Consider the following 21,788-nt stretch of genomic DNA (forward strand, 5'->3'; position numbering starts at 1 on the left):
ACATCAAATCTGTTAGTATGGCGATCTGTATGTCTTTTTTTTTTTTTTTTGTTCACTCAGCTCGCAGCTGAACGAAAAAATAAAAAAAAGAAAAAACTTCCCATGTGTACCCAGCTTTAGTCTGGAGCTACTGCCAGCTATCCTGGGGCCTGGAGAGATCAGAAACTGTCAGCATGTGTTGTGAATGACACAAGGTGGCAAAAGCACAAGCCAGGTATTACACTTGATTAGTGTAGTAGCCGGTGTTTGCTTATGTTTTTTTGTAAATGAGAGCTCTCTTCTTGAGCTGCAATCATTCACAACACAAGCGGACAGTTTCCACCCTCTCTCTGTGACATTAATAGCAGGCTGCAGCTTCGGGCTCTGTGTACGTTAAAGAGGAGAGATGAGAAGGCAAGCACTGTAGAATGCAGAGTGGGAGTGGCTCAGTGGTGGCTTCTGCACATGATCCCCTTGGAGGTGTAGGGGATTTAACAAGTTTTTTTTTCTCCTTCTAGTTAAAGATCTTCTAAAAAGGCAGATCTTTGAGTTGCAGGCTATCCTTACTTTTATTCTGTCTTTTGTTATGTGGGTGAGTAAATGTGTTGTTTGCGGTGTTGCCCACTCCTCAGTTGGATTGATGTTGGGATATCCCAGCCGTATCAGAATGATTACGGATTCTATACCCCTAATGAAGAAAAACAGGCCTTTTACACTTCCTGTAAAATTCATTTGTAGGAGTTTATTAGGATACACAGGTTCCACCCCTCTGTTTTTTCATGATCCAGTCCTAAGTACTGCATTTCCAAAAAACTGAGGCATGATGCGAGTTGGAGGTGTTATACCTGGCTGGCATTGGCTATTTTGTTTCCCAGTGTTAATTCACATGGGCTGAATGTCGGGCGACATTGGCTGCTTCAATAAAAGTCAATGTGCTGATTGGAGTTGTTCTGGTGGGGGGTGGGGGTGTCCCCCTGTCATAACACAATAGCTCAGTGTGGAAGAGAACTGTACTTTAGTTGGTTCGCTAGCACAGTGGCTCCGACCGGGGCGGACAGTTTTTTTTTCCGTTCAACCCAAGAAACTCATAATGTGTACTAGGCTTAAGGGGGGGCAGTATAACCCAACTGTACCAAAATAACTACTGCTTCTGTGGCCCCTCAAACTCCAAGAAACAGATTTTTGGGGAAATACAAAAATCCTGTTTTATGGTCTACTGACACCAGGATATGACCATAAATAAATTTCACTTTTAGAGCCACTTACTGGTCATACCTGCGATTTTCTCTAATTAAAAACCACTTTAGCCATCCAAATATATCTGGACAGTCTCAAGCGGATTATAACATTTTCTATTCAAACCAATCATCACAAGAGTTTATGCAATTAAAATGTATCATACAGGTGTCACGGAGCCAGGACAAAGTGGGCAGAAATTCTGTTATATATACAGTAGGTACGGAAAGTATTCAGACCCCCTTAAATTTTTCACTCTTTGTTATATTGCAGCCATTTGCTATAATCATTTAAGTTCATTCTTCTTCCTCATGAATGTACACATAGCACCCCATACTGACAGAAAAACACAGAATTGTTGACATTGTTGCAGATTTATTAAAAAAGAAAAACTTAAATATCACATGGTCCTAAGTATTCAGACCCTTTGCTGTGACACTCATATATTTAACTCAGGTGCTTTCCATTTCTTCTGATCATCCTTGAGATGGTTCTACACCTTCATTTGAGTCCAGCTGTGTTTGATTATACTGATTGGACTTGATTAGGAAAGCCACACACCTGTCTATATAAGAACTTTCAGGTCACAATGCATGTCAGAGCAAATGAGAATCATGAGGTCAAAGGAACTGCCTGAAGAGCTCAGAGACAGAATTGTGGCAAGGCACAGATCTGGCCAAGGTTACAAAAAGATTTCTGCTGCACTTAAGGTTCCTAAGAGCACAGTGGCCTCCATAATCCTTAAATGGAAGACGTTTGGGACGACCAGAACCCTTCCTAGAGCTGGCCGTCCGGCCAAACTGAGCTATCGGGGGAGAAGAGCCTTGGTGAGAGAGGTAAAGAAGAACCCAAAGATCACTGTGGCTGAGCTCCAGAGATGCAGTCAGGAGATGGGAGAAAGTTGTAGAAAGTCAACCATCACTGCAGCCCTCCACCAGTCGGGGCTTTATGGCAGAGTGGCCGGACGGAAGCCTCTCCTCAGTGTAAGACACATGAAAGCCCGCATGGAGTTTGCTAAAAAACACCTGAAGGACTCCAAGATGGTGAGAAATAAGATTCTCTGGTCTGATGAGACCAAAATAGAACTTTTTGGCCTTAATTTTAAGCGGTATGTGTGGAGAAAACCAGGCGCTGCTCATCACCTGTCCAATACAGTCCCAACAGTGAAGCATGGTGGTGGCAGCATCATGCTGTGCGGTTGTTTTTCAGCTGCAGGGACAGGACGACTGGTTGCAATCGAGGGAAAGATGAATGCGGCCAAGTACAGGGATATCCTGGACAAAAACCTTCTCCAGAGTGCTCTGGATCTCAGACTGGGCCGAAGGTTTACCTTCCAACAAGACAATGACCCTAAGCACACAGCTAAAATAACGAAGGAGTGGCTTCACAACAACTCCGTGACTGTTCTTGAATGGCCCAGCCAGAGCCCTGACTTAAACCCAATTGAGCATCTCTGGAGAGACCTAAAAATGGCTGTCCACCAACGTATACCATCCAACCTGACAGAACTGGAGAGGATCTGCAAGGAGGAATGGCAGAGGATCCCCAAATCCAGGTGTGAAAGACTTGTTGCATCTTTCCCAAAAAAGTATTAGATCAAAAGGGGGCTTCTACTAAATACTGAGCAAAGGGTCTGAATACTTAGGACCATGTGATATTTCAGTTTTTCTTTTTTAATAAATCTGCAACAATGTCAACAATTCTGTGTTTTTCTGTCAGTATGGCGTGCTATGTGTACATTCATGAGGAAGAAGAATGAACTTAAATGATTTTAGCAAATGGCGGCAATATAACAAAGAGTGAAAAAATTAAGGGGGTCTGAATACTTTCCGTACCCACTGTATATATATATATATATATATATATATATATATATATATATATATATATATATATATATATAGTATTTAAAACACCTGGCAACTATATCCAATACTAAAAAAAGTAGCATAGTACAAAATGAAAACCATACATGAACAGGGATAAACAGGAAAGTGAAGTCACAACAAGTCCACTATTAATTAAAAAACAAAAAAAAAAAAAAAAAAGCCATTCTGCACATTTACTTGTAATGCCTTGAGGAGGGTGCATGGCCCTCAGAGACCCTATGGAAACCCAAAATGACAAAAATGCCCAGCAAAGCAAAAATTTTAAAGTATAACTAAAGGCAAAAATGTATTGTTTTATTTTTTGTTTTGGATAGATTTGAGAGGGATTAGAACATCCTCTGTTTGTCCTGTTTACCATTATCATTGAAAGTTAAAGTAAAAGAAAATCCCAATTTTTGAGTTGTCCCCAGAAAAGTAATAGGGGAAATGTTCCAATGTGGACACTCGTCCTGGTGACTTGGGGGTCCCTAAGCTATTCCCCTAATTTGGAGGGATTTCCTCTCACTTCTTGCTTGCCTATGGAACACAAAGTGAAGGTAAATCTCCCCAATGGGAGACAGATGGCAAAAAATAAAATAAAATAAAATAAAATAAATAAATAAAATAAAATCTGACAGGGGTTATAACTCTCCTTTACTCTATCCAAGAATGGAAAAAAAAGGTTTGCCTAAAGTTCTACTTTAAGTCTTTAGCAAGTTGTTTGTAGTAATATAGCATGTGCAAACTATCAGCATTTTGTAGCCACTCTTGTCTCCTTTCTCAAGGTGATCAACAAATGAAAACATGCCATTTCACAGAAAATATTACTTTGGAGGTATATAGGCAGAAATCAGAAAATCCATTACATTTCATTGCAGACAATTTCTCAAAATCACCTCATTATTTGGGTCTTGAATGACTTTATACAGAGCAGAGACTAGAGTTTTCTTACGATGAAGTGTTGCAGCATAAGCGGTGAGCTGAGTTTCAGGTAATACCTGTAAAATTATAAGGAATATAAGATTTTTGCTTTAGTCAACAATACAAGCAAAATCTGCTGCCAACAAGCTATAACGTCCTCAATGTAGGTTGAGATTGTGTAGACCAATTGGTGTCCTCTATGGTGCATGCTCAGTTTCAGTACCCTTCTAAATTGTTCATTTCCTCCTTTTCCTTACCTGTGCAGCCCACATGACTATGGAGTCACACATGTGGGCATATACACAGTGGTAAATGACATCCCTGCCTTCCTCTTGCTAAACACTATGGGGTCAGGATATAGTATGCTAAATGATTACAATCACTAAGAAACTAAAAGAAGTTGTTTTAATATACTTAGTATTAAATATATCACATGTATTTGCGAATACCTATAAAAAAAAAAAAAAAAAAAAAAAGAGCCTTGAAATAATTAGGTACTTCAAGGATTAAAAAAAAAATACAGTGGCATGCTACAGTATATATGATTTATGTGAATGAATCGTGGCAATGTAAGCTTCTTTGTTTAGTATCACTTTAAGGATTTTTGCAGGCATTCAGTCCAGCAAATGATTAGACAAATGCTACTGAACTGGTGTTAATGATCAACAGGATAACATGTAAGGTAAATAATATTATTAAATCAAACAGAATCAGCTGTGTAGGAAGAATTACCAGGGTGAGGACAAGACATGCTCTACTTAGAAGTAAAAGACAGTTCAACAAAAAAAAAATTCTTACACAAAGGTAAGACTGAACACAGTATCAAGAGACAAAGTGGCCTTACTACATGAACTCACATGCAAGAATTTAAAGAAAGACAGGCTTTTCCTAATGTGTATTTCAGGAACTTCTGCAGAAGCACAAACAGGCAAACGGTGGACCAAAAAACACTTGCTTCCCTTCGCAATCGGAGAATGTCTAGCGAAACCATAAGTTCAGACAAGACGAAAACCAAGACAAGTTTAATGTACCCTGGTACATTAATCTACAACTGCACTCCAGGGAGGTCTAGTCCGAAGTGGTCTTAATAGAAGACTTGCATAAAAATCATAAGAACTTATATGCAGAAAAATAGCAGCAATTGCTCTGGACTGATGAGTCCAATTTGAAATATTTGGCTGTAAAAGAAGGCAGTTTATTTGCAGAAGGCTTGGAAAGTGGTACAAGAATGCATGTCTGCAGGCAGCAGTGAATGATGGCGGAGGTTCCTTGCAGGTTTAGGGCCATATTTCTGCACATGTAGATTGGGATTTAGTCACAATTATGGTCCCTTTGATGAAAAGTACAGGTAGACATTTAACCATAATGCAATACCAACAGCGAGGCACCTGATTGGACTCATCCTGCAGCAGAACAATGACCCCGAACACACAGCTAAAATCATAAAAACCAAGCTCAGCAAATAGAAAACTAGGTCTATTTGCTGAAAATAGTTCCAGAAAGAGAATTTATGGTCCCCAGAGAGCCCCGATCTCATCATTGAGTATATTTGGCATTACAAAAAGAGACCGAAAACAATAGACAGCCTGAGGAACTATGGTTAGAGCTGGCACTCCTGGCTACTCCCCCCTCTTTTTGCTGAACATAGTTCCAGAAAGAGATAGTATGGTCCCCACAGAGCCCTGATCTTTAAGGGAATGTAACACTTTCTAATTCAAGAGGGAATTTTAAACACCGGTTAAAACAATTCAAATGATTCTAAAAGGTATTTTTTTTTTTTTAAAACCACAAACATGTTATACTTACAATGGATATAAAAAGTCTACACACCCCCATTAAAATGTCAAGTTTCTATGATGTAAAAAAATGGGACAAAGTTAAATCATTTCAGAACTTTTTTCACCAATAATGTGACCTAAACTGTACAAAATTGAACAACAAACTGAATTCTTTTAGGTGGAGGGAAGTAAAAATAAAATAATAAAATAATATGGTTGCACAAGGGTGCACACCTTTAAACTAATGCTTTGTTGAAGCACCTTTTGACTTTTTTTTTTACAGCACTCAGTCTTTTTGGGTATGAGTTTATCAGCATGGCACATCTTGACTTGGCAATATTTGCCCACTCTTCTTTGCAAAAACACTCCAAATCTGTCAGATTGCGAGGGCATCTTCTGTGCACAGCCCTCTTCAGATCACCCCACAGCTTTTTATTCAGATTCAGGTCTGGGTTCTGGCTGGGCAATTCCAAAACTTTAATGTTCTTCTGGGGAAACCATTCCTTTGTTGATTTGGATGTATGCTTTGGGTCGTTGTCATACTGAAAGATTAAGTTCCTCTTCATGTTCAACTTTCTAGCAGAAGCCTGAAGGTTTTATTGACCTATTGACTAGTATTTGGAACTGTTCATAATTCCCTCTACCTTGACTAAGGCCCCTGTTCCAGCTGAAGAAACACAGCCCCAAAGCATGATGCTGCCACCACCATGCTTCACTGTGGGTATGGCGTTCTTTTGGCGATGTGCATTGTTGTTGCATTGTTGCGCAAAACATATCTTTTAGAAATATTGGGAAAAAGTTAAATCTTGGTTTCATCAGACCATAACACATTTTCCCACATGCTTTTGGGAGACTTCAGATGAGTTTTTGCAAAATTTAGCCAGGCTTGAATGTTTTTCTTCGTAAGAAAAGGCTTCCATCTTGCCACTCTACTCCCAGACATCTGAAGAATATGGGAGATTGTTGTCACATGTACCACACAGCCAGTACTTGCTAGATATTCCCGCAGCGCCTTTAATGTAGCTGTAGGCCTCTTGACAGCCTCCCTAACCAGTTTCCTTCTGGTCTTTTCATCAATTTTGGAGGCACGTCTAGTTCTTGGTAATGTCACTGTTGTACCATATTTTCTCTACTTGATGATGGTCTTCACTGTGTTTCGGGGTATATCTAATGCCTTGGAAACTCTTTTGTACCCTTCTCCTGACTGATACCTTTTAACAAGGAGATCTCTCCGATGCATTGGAAGCTCTCGGCCAACCATGGCTTTTGCTGTAGGATGCGACTGAAAAAAAAAAAAAAAACAGGCAAGTCCTACCAGAACAGCTGAACTTTATTTGGGGTTAATCAGAGGCACTTTAACCACTTGTCGACCGCCGCAAGTACATATACTGCGGCGGTCAGCCCCTCACAGGCAAAGTGATGTATGGATACGTCAGTAGCCTGTGAGGCTCTGGGGAGCGAGCGCGTGCCGCCGGAGGCGCGCTCCCGCTCGGTCACGGACCCCCCGCGTGTGCCCGGCGGACCCGATGTCCGCCGGGCACTCCCGATCGTCTGTTAGAGCGGGAGAAAGGCAGGCGGCTGATGTAAACAAGCCGCCTGTCATTCTCCCCTGTGTAAGAACAGTGATCATCCGGTTCTACTATGTAGGACCGTTGATCACTGTTCCTACACCTCAAGCCACAGCCAATCACAGTTAGAATCACGCCCCTAGGGACACACACAACCCCTCCCTCTCAAATAAAGTTAACCCCTTCACTGCCAGTGTCATTTTACAGTAACAGTGCATATGTATAGCACTGATTACTGTAGTAATGTCACTGGTAACCCCAAAAGTGTCAAAAATGTCAGTCAAGGGTCCGATCTGTACCCCGCAATGTCGCAGTCCCGCAAAAAAAAAAAAAATCGCAGATCGCCGCCATTACACGTTAAAAAAAAAAAACAACAACAAAAATCTTTACCTTAGTTAGTAAACGCAATAACTTTTGCGCAAACCAATCAAAATACGCTTTTTGCGATTTTTTTTACCAAAAATATGTAGCATAAAACAAATTGGCCTAAAATGTTAAAAAATTTTGATTTTTACATTTTTTTTTGGGGAATTTCATATAAAAAAAAAGTGAAAAATATTGTTATTTTTGCAAAATTGACGCTCTTTTTTTGTTTATAGCGCATGATCAAAAAATCGCACAGGTGATCAAATACCACCAAAAGAAAGCTCTGTTTGTGGGAAAAAAAGGACGTCAACTTCGTTTAGGTACAGCGTCGCACAACTATGCAATTGTCCGTTAAAGTCACGCAGTGCCGAATAGCAAAATACCCCCTGGTCAGGAAAGGGGTAAAATCTTCCAGGGCTTAAGTGGTTAAATGATGGTAGGTGTGTACTGATGCCTATTTAACATGAGTTTGAATGTAATTGCTTACTTCTGAACACAGCTACAACCCCAAATATAAGAGGGTGTGCAACCACATTATTAAAAATTTTTATTTGGACCCCACCCCCCCTAAAAGATTTCAGTCTGTTTTTCAAATCAGTTGTACAGTTTATAGGTCACATTAAACGTGGAAAAAGCTCTGAAATTATTTATCTTTGTCTAATTTTTTTTTTTTTTTATATCACAGAAACCTGAAATTTTAAACAGGAGTGTGTCGACTTTTTATATCCACCGTATTTGCACTCTGATATAGTTTTGTAAAGATTAGCCCTGATCCGATCCTCTTCTTCTTGGGTCCGCCGCTGTCACTCCTGGCACCTCCCCCTTCTTTTTGCTGAACAGACTTCAGACTTCATCTTATACTGGTCTGACTTCAGCAGGACAAAATCTGATTGAATGCATTCAAGAATCCGCACTTATATATGTTATTTAATAAGATAATTTTTTTTAGTTTTAAAAGTGGCAGTCCCATGAAACATCTTCCAAGAATGAAATGAATCACCTTGTATTCCGACAGCCATTCTTCCACTACTCCACGTTCAGATCCCAGCATCTTCTTACCACGTCCACTGCTCTCTCACTACAAAAGACCACATATCTGGTTACTGGATAGTAATACCTTAGGTCCACAGTAAAAAAAAAAAAAAAAAAACTACTCTGAAATGACTAATTCTTAGAATACACAGATTAATGAGGGAATGTAATATTTTCTAATTCAAGAGGGAATTTTTATTACTGGTTAAAACATTTAAAATGATTACAAAGGTATTTTTTTTAAAATAACAAACATGTTAAACTTACCTGCACTGTGCAATGGTTTTGGAAAGACCACTGCCCCTTTCACTCCTGGCTGCCCCCCGCCAAGTGCCCCCATAGCAAGCAGCTTGCTCAGAGTGCACTTGTGTGTTTTTGCTCCTGAGCCTTCTGCGAGTGTCCATTGACACACAGAGTGTGACTTGGCCCTGCCCACCGCTCCCTCCTCACTGGCAAATGGCTCCCCCTGCTGCCTATCTATCGGTCCAGTGAGGACAGGGAGAGCCAAGACAGCTGCTGCTCTCCTGCACATTGCTGGATCGAGACCGGGCTCAGGAAAGTATAAGGGAGGCTGAGCTGCATCTAGAAGTTTTTTTACCTTAATGCATAGAATAGTGGCCTGGAGCAGGGACATTGGCTGTACAGAGGTAGCCTGAAAATGGAATCACAAGAAAGAAAGGCAGTATGGACATAGTAAGTTGCTGCCAATCACTGGTAGGAAAAGAGGGAGCAGCAGAGGCATGCTTTATTGTATTTTTGTGTTCTCTGGCTGCCTGTGCATGTCAATGCAGGAAGTGTCCTGACATCAACCACCCCAAAACCAGAAGGCAGGGGAAATGACTGGGACCAGCTTAAACTAGGAGAAAGACAAGATTTAAAAGATGAAGAAGATGCAGCATGCAAGAGAAGCGTGACCTCAGCAGCTGAAATTTAGAAAGATTTAGGGTTTACCATCACTTTATTTTAAATACTTATATGAAATAAAATTAAGGTTAGTTTTTTTTTTGTATCGTACAATTTTGTCTGGGGTCTCTAAGGGAGGCACGTTTGCCCAAATATATTATACACCCTCAAATCGTCAGCATTATTTGGGGTCTCATGCCTCCTAAAATATTTTAGGGCAACCCAACTGTTAAAAATGTATTCCTCTACTTAAACACCAGACAGGATAAAACAATAAATATTGGGTGGATGCTCTTCATCCCATAGATCTAATGTGGTTCTCGCAGAGCAATTTTATGCTTTAAATCCGATACGTCCGGCAGGCTACTTGTTCTCAAATCCCTACTTACTCCAATACTCAATAACCCTGCCTTTGCGCCAAAATTGCAATCTCAATAGCCTAAACGGTGGATGGACAAAGGTTTATATAGTGGTTCTCAACCACCGCTCCGTGACCTGCCAGTTCACAACTGTCTGTCTGCTAAAGGCTACTGCTGGTCATACCGCAATTGGCATAGAAAAACAGTTGTAATACCAGTCTGTAGCCACTAGATGGTACAGTCCTCAATAATGAAGAGCTACACTCAAGTACAGTTATTGCTCTGACTTTGGATGAGATGAGCTTTGCCAGCAGATGGCAGTTTGAATGCTAGGCAAATGCTGGTATGGGGCCATGACTGCAGAGGGCGGGGGGGGGGGGAGGGGGGCAGTTGACTGTTAGGGAGAAGGACTTCTAGATGAATAGGGAAAGCAGTAGCTCACACAGGACAGCTTGTAACCATTGTTGGTGCTGTGGAAATACAAGTTTCAGTGTGTCATAACTTAATGTATTCCTAAAATATGAGAGTTTTAGGCCAACCTGTACACAGTAGTTGATTACTTTAAAGGGCCATACACACTATAAGATTTTCTGAAGACTTTTTCCTTCAGATTTACCTTTTCTATGTAGTGCAAGGGCCTGCCAAATTGCATACAAATTGAAAGGGTTTAGGTTTGACCTCATATTATATGGTTTTGGTAAATCTAAAGGAAAAAGTCTTCAGAAAATCTTATAGTGTGTATGGCCCTTAAGGGCCTGTTCACATTAAATGCAGTGCAGTGCTTTTTTTTCTGCACCATAAAGCATGGAAAGTAGGTTCCAATGGCATAGTTCGCACCAGCGCAGTGAGTTCCAGTGCTTTTCAGTTCCGGGAAAAAAAAGTACAACATGCTGCTTTTTTTACTGCACAGAACTGCACTGGAATGCGATAAAATGCATCAAAAAGCATTGGAAACATATTTGAAAAGGATCAGGAGGACGTTTTTGTTGTGTGAACAGACCAGGCTGAGCAACAGACACCTGTGCTGTGTGTAACAACAAAAGGTTAGGTGGACAGAACAGCAACAAATAGAAAAAAAACGTACAAAAGGAAAAGGGAGGGAGATAGATGGTGAGGGGGAGAGAGAAAAGGGGGGGGAATGGGGGGGAAGAGGAAAGGGAGGGAGGGGGGGAAGAGGAAAGGGAGGGGAATTGGGGGGGAAGAGGAAAGGGAGGGAGGGGGGGAAGAGGAAAGGGAGGGGAATTGGGGGGGGAAGAGGAAAGGGAGGGAGGGAGGGGGGGGGAAGAGGAAAGGGAGGGAGGGGGGGGGAAGAGGAAAGGGAGGGAGGGGGGGGGAAGAGGAAAGGGAGGGGAATTGGGGGGGAAGAGGAAAGGGAGGGAGGGGGGGGGGAAAGAGGAAAGGGAGGGAGGGGGGGGAAGAGGAAAGGGAGGGAGGGGGGGGAAGAGGAAAGGGAGGGAGGGGGGGGAAAAGAGGAAAGGGAGGGAGGGGGGGGGAAGAGGAAAGGGAGGGAGGGGGGGGGGAAAGAGGAAAGGGAGGGAGGGGGGGGGGAAAGAGGAAAGGGAGGGAGGGGGGGGGAAAGAGGAAAGGGAGGGAGGGGGGGTAAGAGGAAAGGGAGGGAGGGGGGGGGGGTAAGAGGAAAGGGAGGGAGGGGGGGTAAGAGGAAAGGGAGGGAGGGGGGGTAAGAGGAAAGGGAGGGAGGGGGGAAGAGGAAAGGGAGGGAGGGGGGAAGAGGAAAGGGAGGGAGGGGGGAAGAGGAAAGGGAGGGAGGGGGGGAAAGAGGAAAGGGAGGGAGGGGGGGAAAGAGGAAAGGGAGGGAGGGGGGGAAAGAGGAAAGGGAGGGAGGGGGAAAGAGGAAAGGGAGGGGGGGAAGAGGAAAGGGAGGGAGGGGGGGAAAAGGGGAAAGGGAGGGGGGGGAAAGAGGAAAGGGAGGGAGGGGGGGGACAGAGGAAAGGGAGGGGGGGAAGAGAGAAGGGAGGGAGGGGGGGGAAGAGAGAAGGGAGGGAGGGGGGGAAGAGAAAAGGGAGGGAGGGGGGGGAAGAGAAAAGGGAGGGAGGGGGGCAAGAGAAAAGGGAGGGAGGGGGGCAAGAGAAAAGGGAGGGAGGGAGGGGGGCAAGAGAAAAGGGAGGGAGGGAGGGAGGGGGGGAAGAGAAAAGGGAGGGGGGGAGAGAAAAGGGAGGGAGGGGGGAGAGAAAAGGGAGGGAGGGGGGAAAGAGAAAAGGGAGGGGGGGAGAGAAAAGGGAGGGAGGGGGGAAAAGAGAAAAGGGAGGGGGGGAGAGAAAAGGGGGGGGGAGAGAAAAAGGGGGGGAGAGAAAAAGGGGGGAAGAGAAAAGGGAGGGAGGGGGGGGAAGAGAGTAAAAAAAAAACGGAGGGTGAGAGAACTAAAGAGAAAGAAAGTAAAAGACAGTAGGAAAGAAAAAATGAGTGGGGGAGAGAATGGCGAAAAAAAAATAAAAGCGAGAATGAAAAAAAATAAAAAGCTGCATTCAATTTCTCAACTGCTTCTGCCCCTTAAAAACACTTTTTATTGTGATACATTTATTATTGTTTTTTTTTTATTTTCATTTTATCTCTGTTAAATACATTTATGATATACGTGTAATGTATCTATGAAAAGCCAGAGATGGGGGGGGAGGCTTGTGAAATTTACTTTACTTGTGAGACTCACTCATGTTTTGCCTGGCTGCATAGCCAGACTTCCGCTGCCACTTTTTCATTTCAACAAGGAATCATTCTAACCAATGAGTAGGGAAGTGATCAAAGACGTTGCACAGTTGAACAAGAAAATGGCAAAGTCTTCTTGGCTTTGGAGTATGACAGAGGTATGTGAAATGTGAGCTGAATGATGCTTTACCCAAATCCAAATGTGGCAACAGTCTTGTTTCACAGGAGTGTATAGGGTCAACACGGAGCCTTTAATGCTTTAGATACACAGACAAATGACTACTTCAGAAAGGATAAAACAATTCTAGGCAATGTTATTTCTTGCTGAGATAAATAACGGGTGGGAATACTCTACTGAGGGAAGTACAGTAACAAGCTCCCTCCAGTACTGGTCATACAAAGGCCCAAGCAATTATTCAAGTTCTCTCTGCTGGAAAAGGATCAGCCAACCTAAACTCTAAAACTTCTCATACACACACACTTGATGTGGGTGCAGGAATCTTCCCCCGCTTTGTCATTGTATTCAAACAGAATACAACGCTTATCAAGTGAAAAACTATCGACAGGGTGGTTGAACAGAAGTCAGTTCATATCAGTGGTTCCACTTCTGTCCAACCACAGTGCCCACACATGGTTCAAAATTTGACCAGTCTCTGCTGAACCAGCTGAATTTTGATCCATGTTTGGTTAGCTTAAGCCACCGATCTCACTAAGTAGAAGCAATAAATTAGACAAAGGGCTGTCCTTTCTTATTGTGTTAGAATATACCAAGTGTGAGAAAACGTTTTAAGCAACAGGATAGAGAGCTGTATATGAGGACATTGCCAGTGTTGTACAGTGTATCCGTCAAGATTATTGGAGGAAGTTGATAAAATCTTGCATGTCTCCCATGATATGAGTAGCAAGAATAGAAAATTTAAAGCAGACTGTCTTTTCATGATGCATCAGGTGTACTTTGTGTCAATGTGCTACATCAGTATCTATGCAGATTTAAAAGACTGCTGAGAAAAAAAAAAAAAAATGTAAAGTCACCTATGGGATTAAGAGCCCATTCACATTGAGGCGACACGACTTCGGGGGGCGACCTGTGAAGTCGCGTGCACCGCGACTTCGGAGCGACTTGCAGAGACTTCACATAATGGAAGTCTCTGCAAGTCGCTCCGAGGTCGCTCCAAAGTAGTATAGGACCCTTTTTCTAAGTCGGAGCGACTTGTGTCGCTCCTATTAGAACGGGTCCTGTGCTACTCAATGGACCTCGACATACCGCGACTTGTCAGGCTGACAAGTCACCTGACAAGTCGCGCTAATGTGAATGGGCTCTAACAGACATAATAAAACGTATTTACCAAAACCTTGCCTGTGTTCCAAAATGATATGGACACAGGGGAGTCCTAGCACACAACTTCAAAAGCATCTAATGGACTACAATAAGAAACGTGTCTATATTTTTTAAATACATAACATGAAATAAAAAAGAATACTATTCCCAGGGTCATCTACCTTTAGGGCTTAGTCACACTAGTTGCTTTCAGCATGCACCTTAAAAATCAATGTTTTGCAATCTCCCTAGTTCAAACCACTACTTTAAAAACAAAAGAGAAAAAAAAAAAAAGAAGAAAAAAGTACAGGCAGCATGCATTTTTTGCACTGCATCGTGAGTAAACACCATTGATTCTTTTAATAACCACTTGAAGACCAGGCCTAGTTTGATACTTTTTGTTTCGAAGTAGAAATCTGCATTTATTTTGCAAGAAAATGACTTAGAATCCATAACCATTTTATATTATATTATACACACACACACACACACACGGCTCAAAATTTTAAGTCATGAGCTAGTAGTCAGGCCTTAAGAGTTGCTCGCCACTTGTTGCCCCACCCAAACCCTACCCTGCTCTGCTCCCCAAAACACGCCCTCGTAAAATATCTCAGTACACTTACCAGTACACTTACCTGATGCAGCGGCGGCTTCTCCTCAATCCTCCTAGGCAAATGGCAATTGTTCGCCTTTCGGTCAATCAGGAAACGGGTCTCAGACCAGCTTCCTGATTGGCCAGGATGATCAGGGGGAGGATCCGTGTGAAAATAGCGAATATTCATTCGCTATTGTCACACAATGGGTGGGCTCAGGGCGCACTGCTCTGCGCCCCGGGTAAACCCTTTTCTGAAGCAAACGCACCGGCTGCCACTGATGCTTGCGCTGCGAGCCTGTGAGGGGCAGGGGCATTCAGGAGGCGGAGAGGGGCTGTCCCAGGTGCAGGAGGTGGAGAGGAGCTGTACGAAAGAATGCAGGCTGCGCTGTGAACGGCGGCGGCAGGCACTAATACATTCCCCATACACACACACACACGGGCAGGTCTGTTGTCACAAGAACTGCAGTCTGCTCACATAATTTGTAATAAAACAAACATCTTTGCCATTCTGAAGCTTCCCTCCAACCACTTTGCATATTTTATATGTACTGTGATTCTGGACTTTATAATGCTGCAGAAATCTCTCTCCACTAAGTCTGGCTGAAGTCATTTTAACTGTGGGCAGCTGAAGCTGCTGACCGTTCACTTCCTGGACACAAACGCGTACATACATAAAATATACACACATATATACAGTTAGGTCTATATATATATATTTGGACACCGGCACAATTTTCATACTTTTGGCTCTGTATGCCACCAGAAAAAAAATTAAAACCAAACAATCCAAATTAATTAGAAGTGTAGACTTTCAGCTTTAATTCAAGGGGTTGAACATAAATATCAAGTACAAATTCTAGGAACTGCAACCATTTTTATACACAGTCCCCCCATTTTCAGGGGCTCAAATGTAATTGGACAAATAAATATAATCATAAAGAAAATGTTCATTTTTACTATTTTGTTGAGAATCCTTTACTGGCAAAGACTGCCCGAAGTTTGGAACCCATGGACATTACCCAAGACTGGGTCCTCCTTTCCAAAATTTGCCAGGCTCTTAACTGCAGCTGTCGTAAGTTCTTTGTGGGTTTTTCTGCCTTTAGTTTTGCCTTCAGCAAGTGAAATGCATGCTCAATTGGGTTGAGAGCAGGTGACTGACTTGGCCATTGCAGAATATTCCACTTCTTTTCCTTCAAAAGCTCCTGGGTTGCTTTTGCAGTGTGTTTTGGATCATTGTTTATCTGTACCGTGAAGCGCCATCCAATCAATTTTGCTGCACTTGGCTGAATTTGGGCTGACAGTATATCTCTAAACACTGCAGAATTCATCTGGCTGTTTCTGTCTTCTGTCACATCATCTCTTGATTGTACACTTTGACAATGATACGCCCACCTCCTGGTGAGTGTCCTTTGCTTGTCTGGATGTTGTGAATGGGTTTTTCTTTACTATAGAAAGGATCCTGCCATCATCCACTACTGTTGTCTTCTGTGGACGTCCAGGCCTTTTTATGTTGCTGAGCTCACCAGTGCGTTCTTCTTTCCTCAGAATGTGCCAAACTGTTGACTTGGCCACTCCTAATGTTGCTGCTATCTCTCAGATGGATTTTTTTCATTTTTGAAGCCTTACAATGGCCTGTTTTACTTGCATGGACAGCTCCTTTGAACGAGTGATGTAGGTTCACAACAATAGATTCCAAATGCAAATACCACACTAGTGTCCTTTCACATGAGAGGTGCGCTCGGCGGACTCCGATCCATCGATCCCCGCTGAGCAGGAGGATGACAGCGCCATCACCACAGACGGAGCTGTCAGAGTCCCACTCTCCTCTATGGGAGATCGGACCGCCTGTCCGTTTTCATCCGATCCTCCAGACGGATGTAAAATAGGGTTTACATCTGTCCAGATTTCAGGGACAGGATTGGATCGGATAGCAGCGAGTGTCAGTGGACATGTCTCCGCTGACATCCGCTGCTCCATAGGGGTGCATGAAGTATCCGATCAGGTTCGTCTGAAAACGGACAGGAGGACCGGATTGGAAAGCCTGTGTGAAAGGGGCCTTAGAATAAACTCCAGACCTTTTACCTGCTTAATTGATGAAGAAATAACGAAGGAGTAGACCACACCTGGCCAGCCAAATTTTTGAGTAAAAATTATGTCACAGCGAGTAAATAGATACCGAACATGTCCACTTTAAAATTGCGCAGGCTTGTGGAATGGCGACAAACTAAGGTACTTAAAAATCTGTATAGGCAAAGTTTTCAAATATTTTAAAGGTTAACAGTTTAGAATTAGAGAAGGTTCAGCACTAGAATTATTTCTCTCGCTATAACATTTGTGGCGATACCTCACGTGTGATGTGAACACTGTTTACATATGCATGCGCGACCTACGTATGCGCTCGCTTCTGCGCGCGAGCATGGAGGGATGGGGGTGCTTCAAACATTTTTTTTGTTATTTTATTTTCACACGGTCCCTTTAATTTTTTTGATCACTATTATTCCTATCACAGGAAATTTAAACATTCCTTGTAAAAGAAATAAGGGATGAAAGGTCCTTTTTATTGAGAAATCTGGGGTCTTATAGACTCTCCTCTACCTTGGAAAACTTTAGATTAAAAAACAAAAAAAACAAAACAAAAAAAAACACAGCGTTCATATCCGCCCTGTTATTTCAAATACTTGCTACGAAAACTTCGAAGAGTGTTGATCTCCTGTCCCCCATTGTGCTTAGTGGTTCCAGGTCCCCTGCTGCTCTCAGGTATTTACTCTTTTCTACAGTGAATAGTGTTTTGCAATTTTCCAGGGTCTCCTTCGTTTCTAATTTTGACAATATTTTTTTAAAATAGTGTATCTAGTTAACTGTCTGTTATAAGCAGTTATTATAATTATAATAGTTTTGGTAATGTTTTGTATGTTTAACCACTTCTGGACTGGAAGATTTTCCCCCTTAGTGACCAGGCCATTTTTTGCAATTTGCGATACTTTAACAATTGCGTGGTTGTGCCACGCTGTACCCAAATAAAATTGATGTCCTTTTTTTCCCACAAACAGAGCTTTCTTTTGGTGGTATTTGATTACCTGTGCGATTTTTTTTTTTGCGCTATAGAAAAAAAAAAAAAAAAAAAAAGCGACAATTCAGAAAAAAAAAAAATTCACTTTCTGCTATATAACATTCCCAATAAAGAAAAATGTTGGTAAACAAAAAAAATACCAACAAGCGTATTTTGATTGGTTTGCGCAAAAGTTATCACATGTACAAACTAGGGGAAAGATTTATTTCATTTTTAGTTATTTTTACTAGTAATGGCAGCGATCAGCAATTTTTAGCGGGACTGCGACATAGCGGCGGACAGATCGGACCCCTATCATTTTTCTGGGGGGGGGCAATGACATTACTACAGTAATCAGTGCTAAAAATATGCACTTTTACTGTAATAATGACACTGGCAGGGAAGGGGCTAACCCAGGGGCGATCAAAGGGTTAAATGTATGCCTAGGGGGTATTTTCTAAATGTGAGGGGGATTGGCTTGTGGAATCAACACAGAGACCCGTGATCCTAAATAGGAGGAACACAGGCGCTCTGTATTGATTCCTGAGAGAACACTCTCTCCACGGGGAGCGACCGTGGGTGCCCGGTGGCAATCGCGGCTGCCGGCTCCATGAATCGTATTCCCTGCTGGTGAATGGGGGTGCGCCCAAGCCTCTAGTGGCGTGCGCGCGCCCCCAGGGTCGCTTCGATTTGCACAGCCGAGCCAGCCTGCCGCAGTATATATATGCGGCAGGCGGTTAAACTCATTTTTACACTTAATTTGGTGTATTTTTTCTATTTTACATTATGCAATCCTTGTACTATCATTGCTCAAAACTGTAAACAATTGCTTTAAAGTAAAGTAAAAAAAATGTTTTTTTCTTTTTAAATTTGTGGATTGTGTAGGAAAGAGTAAGAACATCGGTCATGCCTTTATTGTTGTGTGGCCGGGTACATTTACCTTCTCAAATTGTTCAGGTGACCATTGTCATAGTGACAGAAAGTTATAGTGTCACTGAAGGCAAGCCTTTTTTCAATTTTGGGTATAGTAAGGGTGAATTTTACCTGTGTCAATTTTTTTTTTTTTTTGCCATCTGTGTCCCATTATGGGGATTTCTTTATACTTTCTGTCCTGTAGCCAAAACAGGAAGTGAGAGGAAATCCCTTCAAAGGAGGGGAATCTCAGCGTGTCACCAGAACTAGTTACCCCTGTTGGAAGATTTCCCCTCTATTACTGTTATGCTATCAACCCAAAATTTAGAATTCTCTTTTACATTTGATAACAAAAAACAGGACATATAGACAGGGTAAATCTCCCTAACAGGGGGAACAGACAGCAATAAAACCTGACAGGGGGTCTACTCCCTCACCACTCAATCTAAAACTAAAAAAAAAAAAAAAAAATTGATTTTAGTGACACATTAAGGGAAATTTAAACTTTAATAAAACAAGAGATGCAGCCAAAAACTTCCACAGGGGGCACTTATTCCAGTGACAACTGTCTGAAAGGATAAGCCCTTTCATTTTTTTTGTGTCTCAAGAAGAGTAATTGAAAGGAAGTCTCTGTAATAGGAAACACATAAAAAAGTGAACTGAAAGGGAGGTTAACCGTTTCCTTCTTTATCCAAATGTGGGGAAAAGTTTTTGGGCTATACATACACATACAAAAACTCGCTTAGCAGCAAGTGTGGTGGGTGAATATTGTATAAATACAGAATCCTTACCTATTCACTTTATTACATACTGCATAGAAAACACATGTTATAGCTCAATACCACACCAAAAGTTTCATTCCTTTATTATAAGGCTCGAGTTAACACCTATGCATTGCAGGGCGTTCGGCGGACCCTGCAAATTCAGGTGTTTCCCGAACCGGGCGAACAGCTGATGTTCGGATGCTCAGGCCAAACTGTTCACCCAACTCTAAATTTATGTACCATGTATGAAGCCAAATACGCAGGGAGAATGTGTGTTGCCTCATAGTAATCGGCACAGTCTAGAAAAAATAAAAAACACACCAACAATCATTTGCTACATGCAAATCTAGTGTTCTCAAGTATACTACAGTTACAAAATATACGTGACTTAGAAAATTCCTGTGATGTCAGGAAAAAAAGCGTGCCTCTATCATTGACTTCTTTTAATGTGGACATTTACTTGGCAAACCCATTGCAATAATGGAGGATTTGCACAAACTTTTAATAAAAAAAAAGGTAACTTTAGTGAAAAATTCAGGTTTGTTTTCTGGTTTTAAGCCTATTTTTCTAATTTTTTTATTCTTCGACTTAGGCTGGCCATAGATGATATGATGGAAAGAAAGAACATCACTCGATTCCCCAATCAACACAGTTGGTATTGATGGGGGAATCCCTCCCGCAGAGCTATTGTGTTCTTCTGGCAGGGGTAGGGGGAGGGTGGGTGGCTGGCGGGGGGAGCCGTCCCTGCAGGGAGAGCACACAGTGGGAATTGCTAGCAGCTATAGCCACTGGCAAATAATTGCATCAAAAATTCGACATGCTGGTGGTACCATAGTTGATCAAATCGATCAACAAGTTGATCAAATCGATCAACTTGGGTACAAATCATGCCTTGCCATACATGATTCGGATCTCGGCTGGTCCTTGGTGAACTGATAAGAGATTCGAACCATCTATGGCTGGCTTAAAATAGAAGAATCCATTTGTTTTCAGAAGCAGAAATCAGGTTACTTTGAGTGTTTGAGTGAATACTTCTCAAACAAATGCTGGTAAAAACTGTTTACACAAGCTGTCCTCTAAAACAATGAAAGCAAAGATACTATTGTATATCGGGCTAATGTCAGTTGGCAATTAGATGCTTCCATTGTTTTAACAGGAATTCTGATTATATGATGCATTCAGATAACCTACGGTCAACAATGACCTTTGACAAATATGACCTGTATACAGCATGTATGATAGAACAGTGCCATCTAGAGGTTGAATTGGGAAATGTTTCTCCCATTGAATGTCAGAATTGAGCAAGGGGCCACACCCATGTGGGAATAATTAATCTTTCTAAATAAAAGGTCAACAGCAGAAACTAAGAGGAGGACTTTATACTGATGCAACACCAAGGAAGGTCTGTGTCAGAAGAAACTTCATCTGAACATGCTTTTTTTAGCCTGATCTCATGCAAATGCTTGTAGAGTACACTTGGGGTCCTGATTGCTTACAGAAATCGTGAAGCCACTATAACCTGAGCCAAGTAACCTTTTATGCGTATTTCTAATGTATACAAATCATAGTTCATTTTTATTTACTAGGAAGTAGGTAGCATTTTGCTCGTTCTATGCTGGGCTTTCAAATAAATGTTTATGAAAGACCATTCTGCAGAGCATTCAATGCGTGCATCATTGACTCAAATTATTTTCTATAGACTTGTGCTGTTATCTGTTTATTCTTTACAAAAGCATACAAATGCATTTTTTTTTTTTTTTACAAACGAGGACCACATTAACAGTTGGAATGTCAATAATTCAGATAACTTTCCATCCTGAATCTTTGAATTTCCTCATCTATATGTTTAAAATCTAACATGAATATGTCCCCATTAACCATTAGAAAATGTAAAAAATGTTTTCAAAGAAAATTCTGCCAGTGTTTGGCCAGCTTTAGTGCGTCACTGGCCCAGAGCGGGTATAAAGTTAGGAGTTTTGACTTCACCGACTGCAGAAGTAGAGAAGCAGAGGTTAGAAACAGAAGGCAATCAATAGGATTTTTGTTGTATTAAAATACCAAGCATGTCATACCTACCTGCTCTGTGTAATGGTTTTGCAAAGAACAGCCCTGGTCCTCCTCTTCCTCTTGGGTCCCCCGTCGATGCTCCTGGCTCCTTCCCCTGCGGAGTGCTCCCACAGCAAGCCACTTGCTAGGGGGGCATTAAAGCATGCTCACTCCCAAGCCCAAAAAATAAACACAGAGCAGGGCTAGGCTCCGCCCCTTGCTGCCTCATCAATGGCTCTGTTTGACAGCAGTGGGAGCCATTGGCTCTCACTGCTGGAACTAAGAAAATGAGGAGCAAGAGACCTTAGGCTCTTGTTCACATGGCTGGATCGAGATCGGAATCAGGTATGTATTTAGGGAGGGCTTCGGGGGTGGGAGAGAGAGAAGCAGATGAGAGGAAGTTCCACTCTTGGGTGGAACTCAACATTAATTT

General features: G+C 42.1%; 1 protein-coding gene across 2 annotated transcripts in view; it reads right to left on the reverse strand.

Annotated features, from left to right (window-relative positions):
* The window catches only part of HYCC2 (hyccin PI4KA lipid kinase complex subunit 2), a 176,060-nt gene that overhangs the window by 48,465 nt on the left and 105,807 nt on the right, over positions 1–21,788 (reverse strand). For both annotated transcript variants that reach the window (XM_082262154.1, XM_082262153.1), the window contains exons 3-4: positions 8,717–8,794; positions 3,980–4,081 (exon numbers count right to left, since the gene is read on the reverse strand). In XM_082262154.1, coding sequence (XP_082118280.1) covers positions 3,980–4,081; positions 8,717–8,767 — 153 coding nt within the window. In that variant the 5' untranslated portion in view covers positions 8,768–8,794. The remainder of the gene's footprint in view (positions 1–3,979; positions 4,082–8,716; positions 8,795–21,788) is intronic.

Source organism: Pelophylax lessonae (genome assembly GCF_965119305.1).
Source record: "Pelophylax lessonae genome assembly, chromosome: 6".
Taxonomy (NCBI): Eukaryota; Metazoa; Chordata; class Amphibia; order Anura; family Ranidae; genus Pelophylax; species Pelophylax lessonae.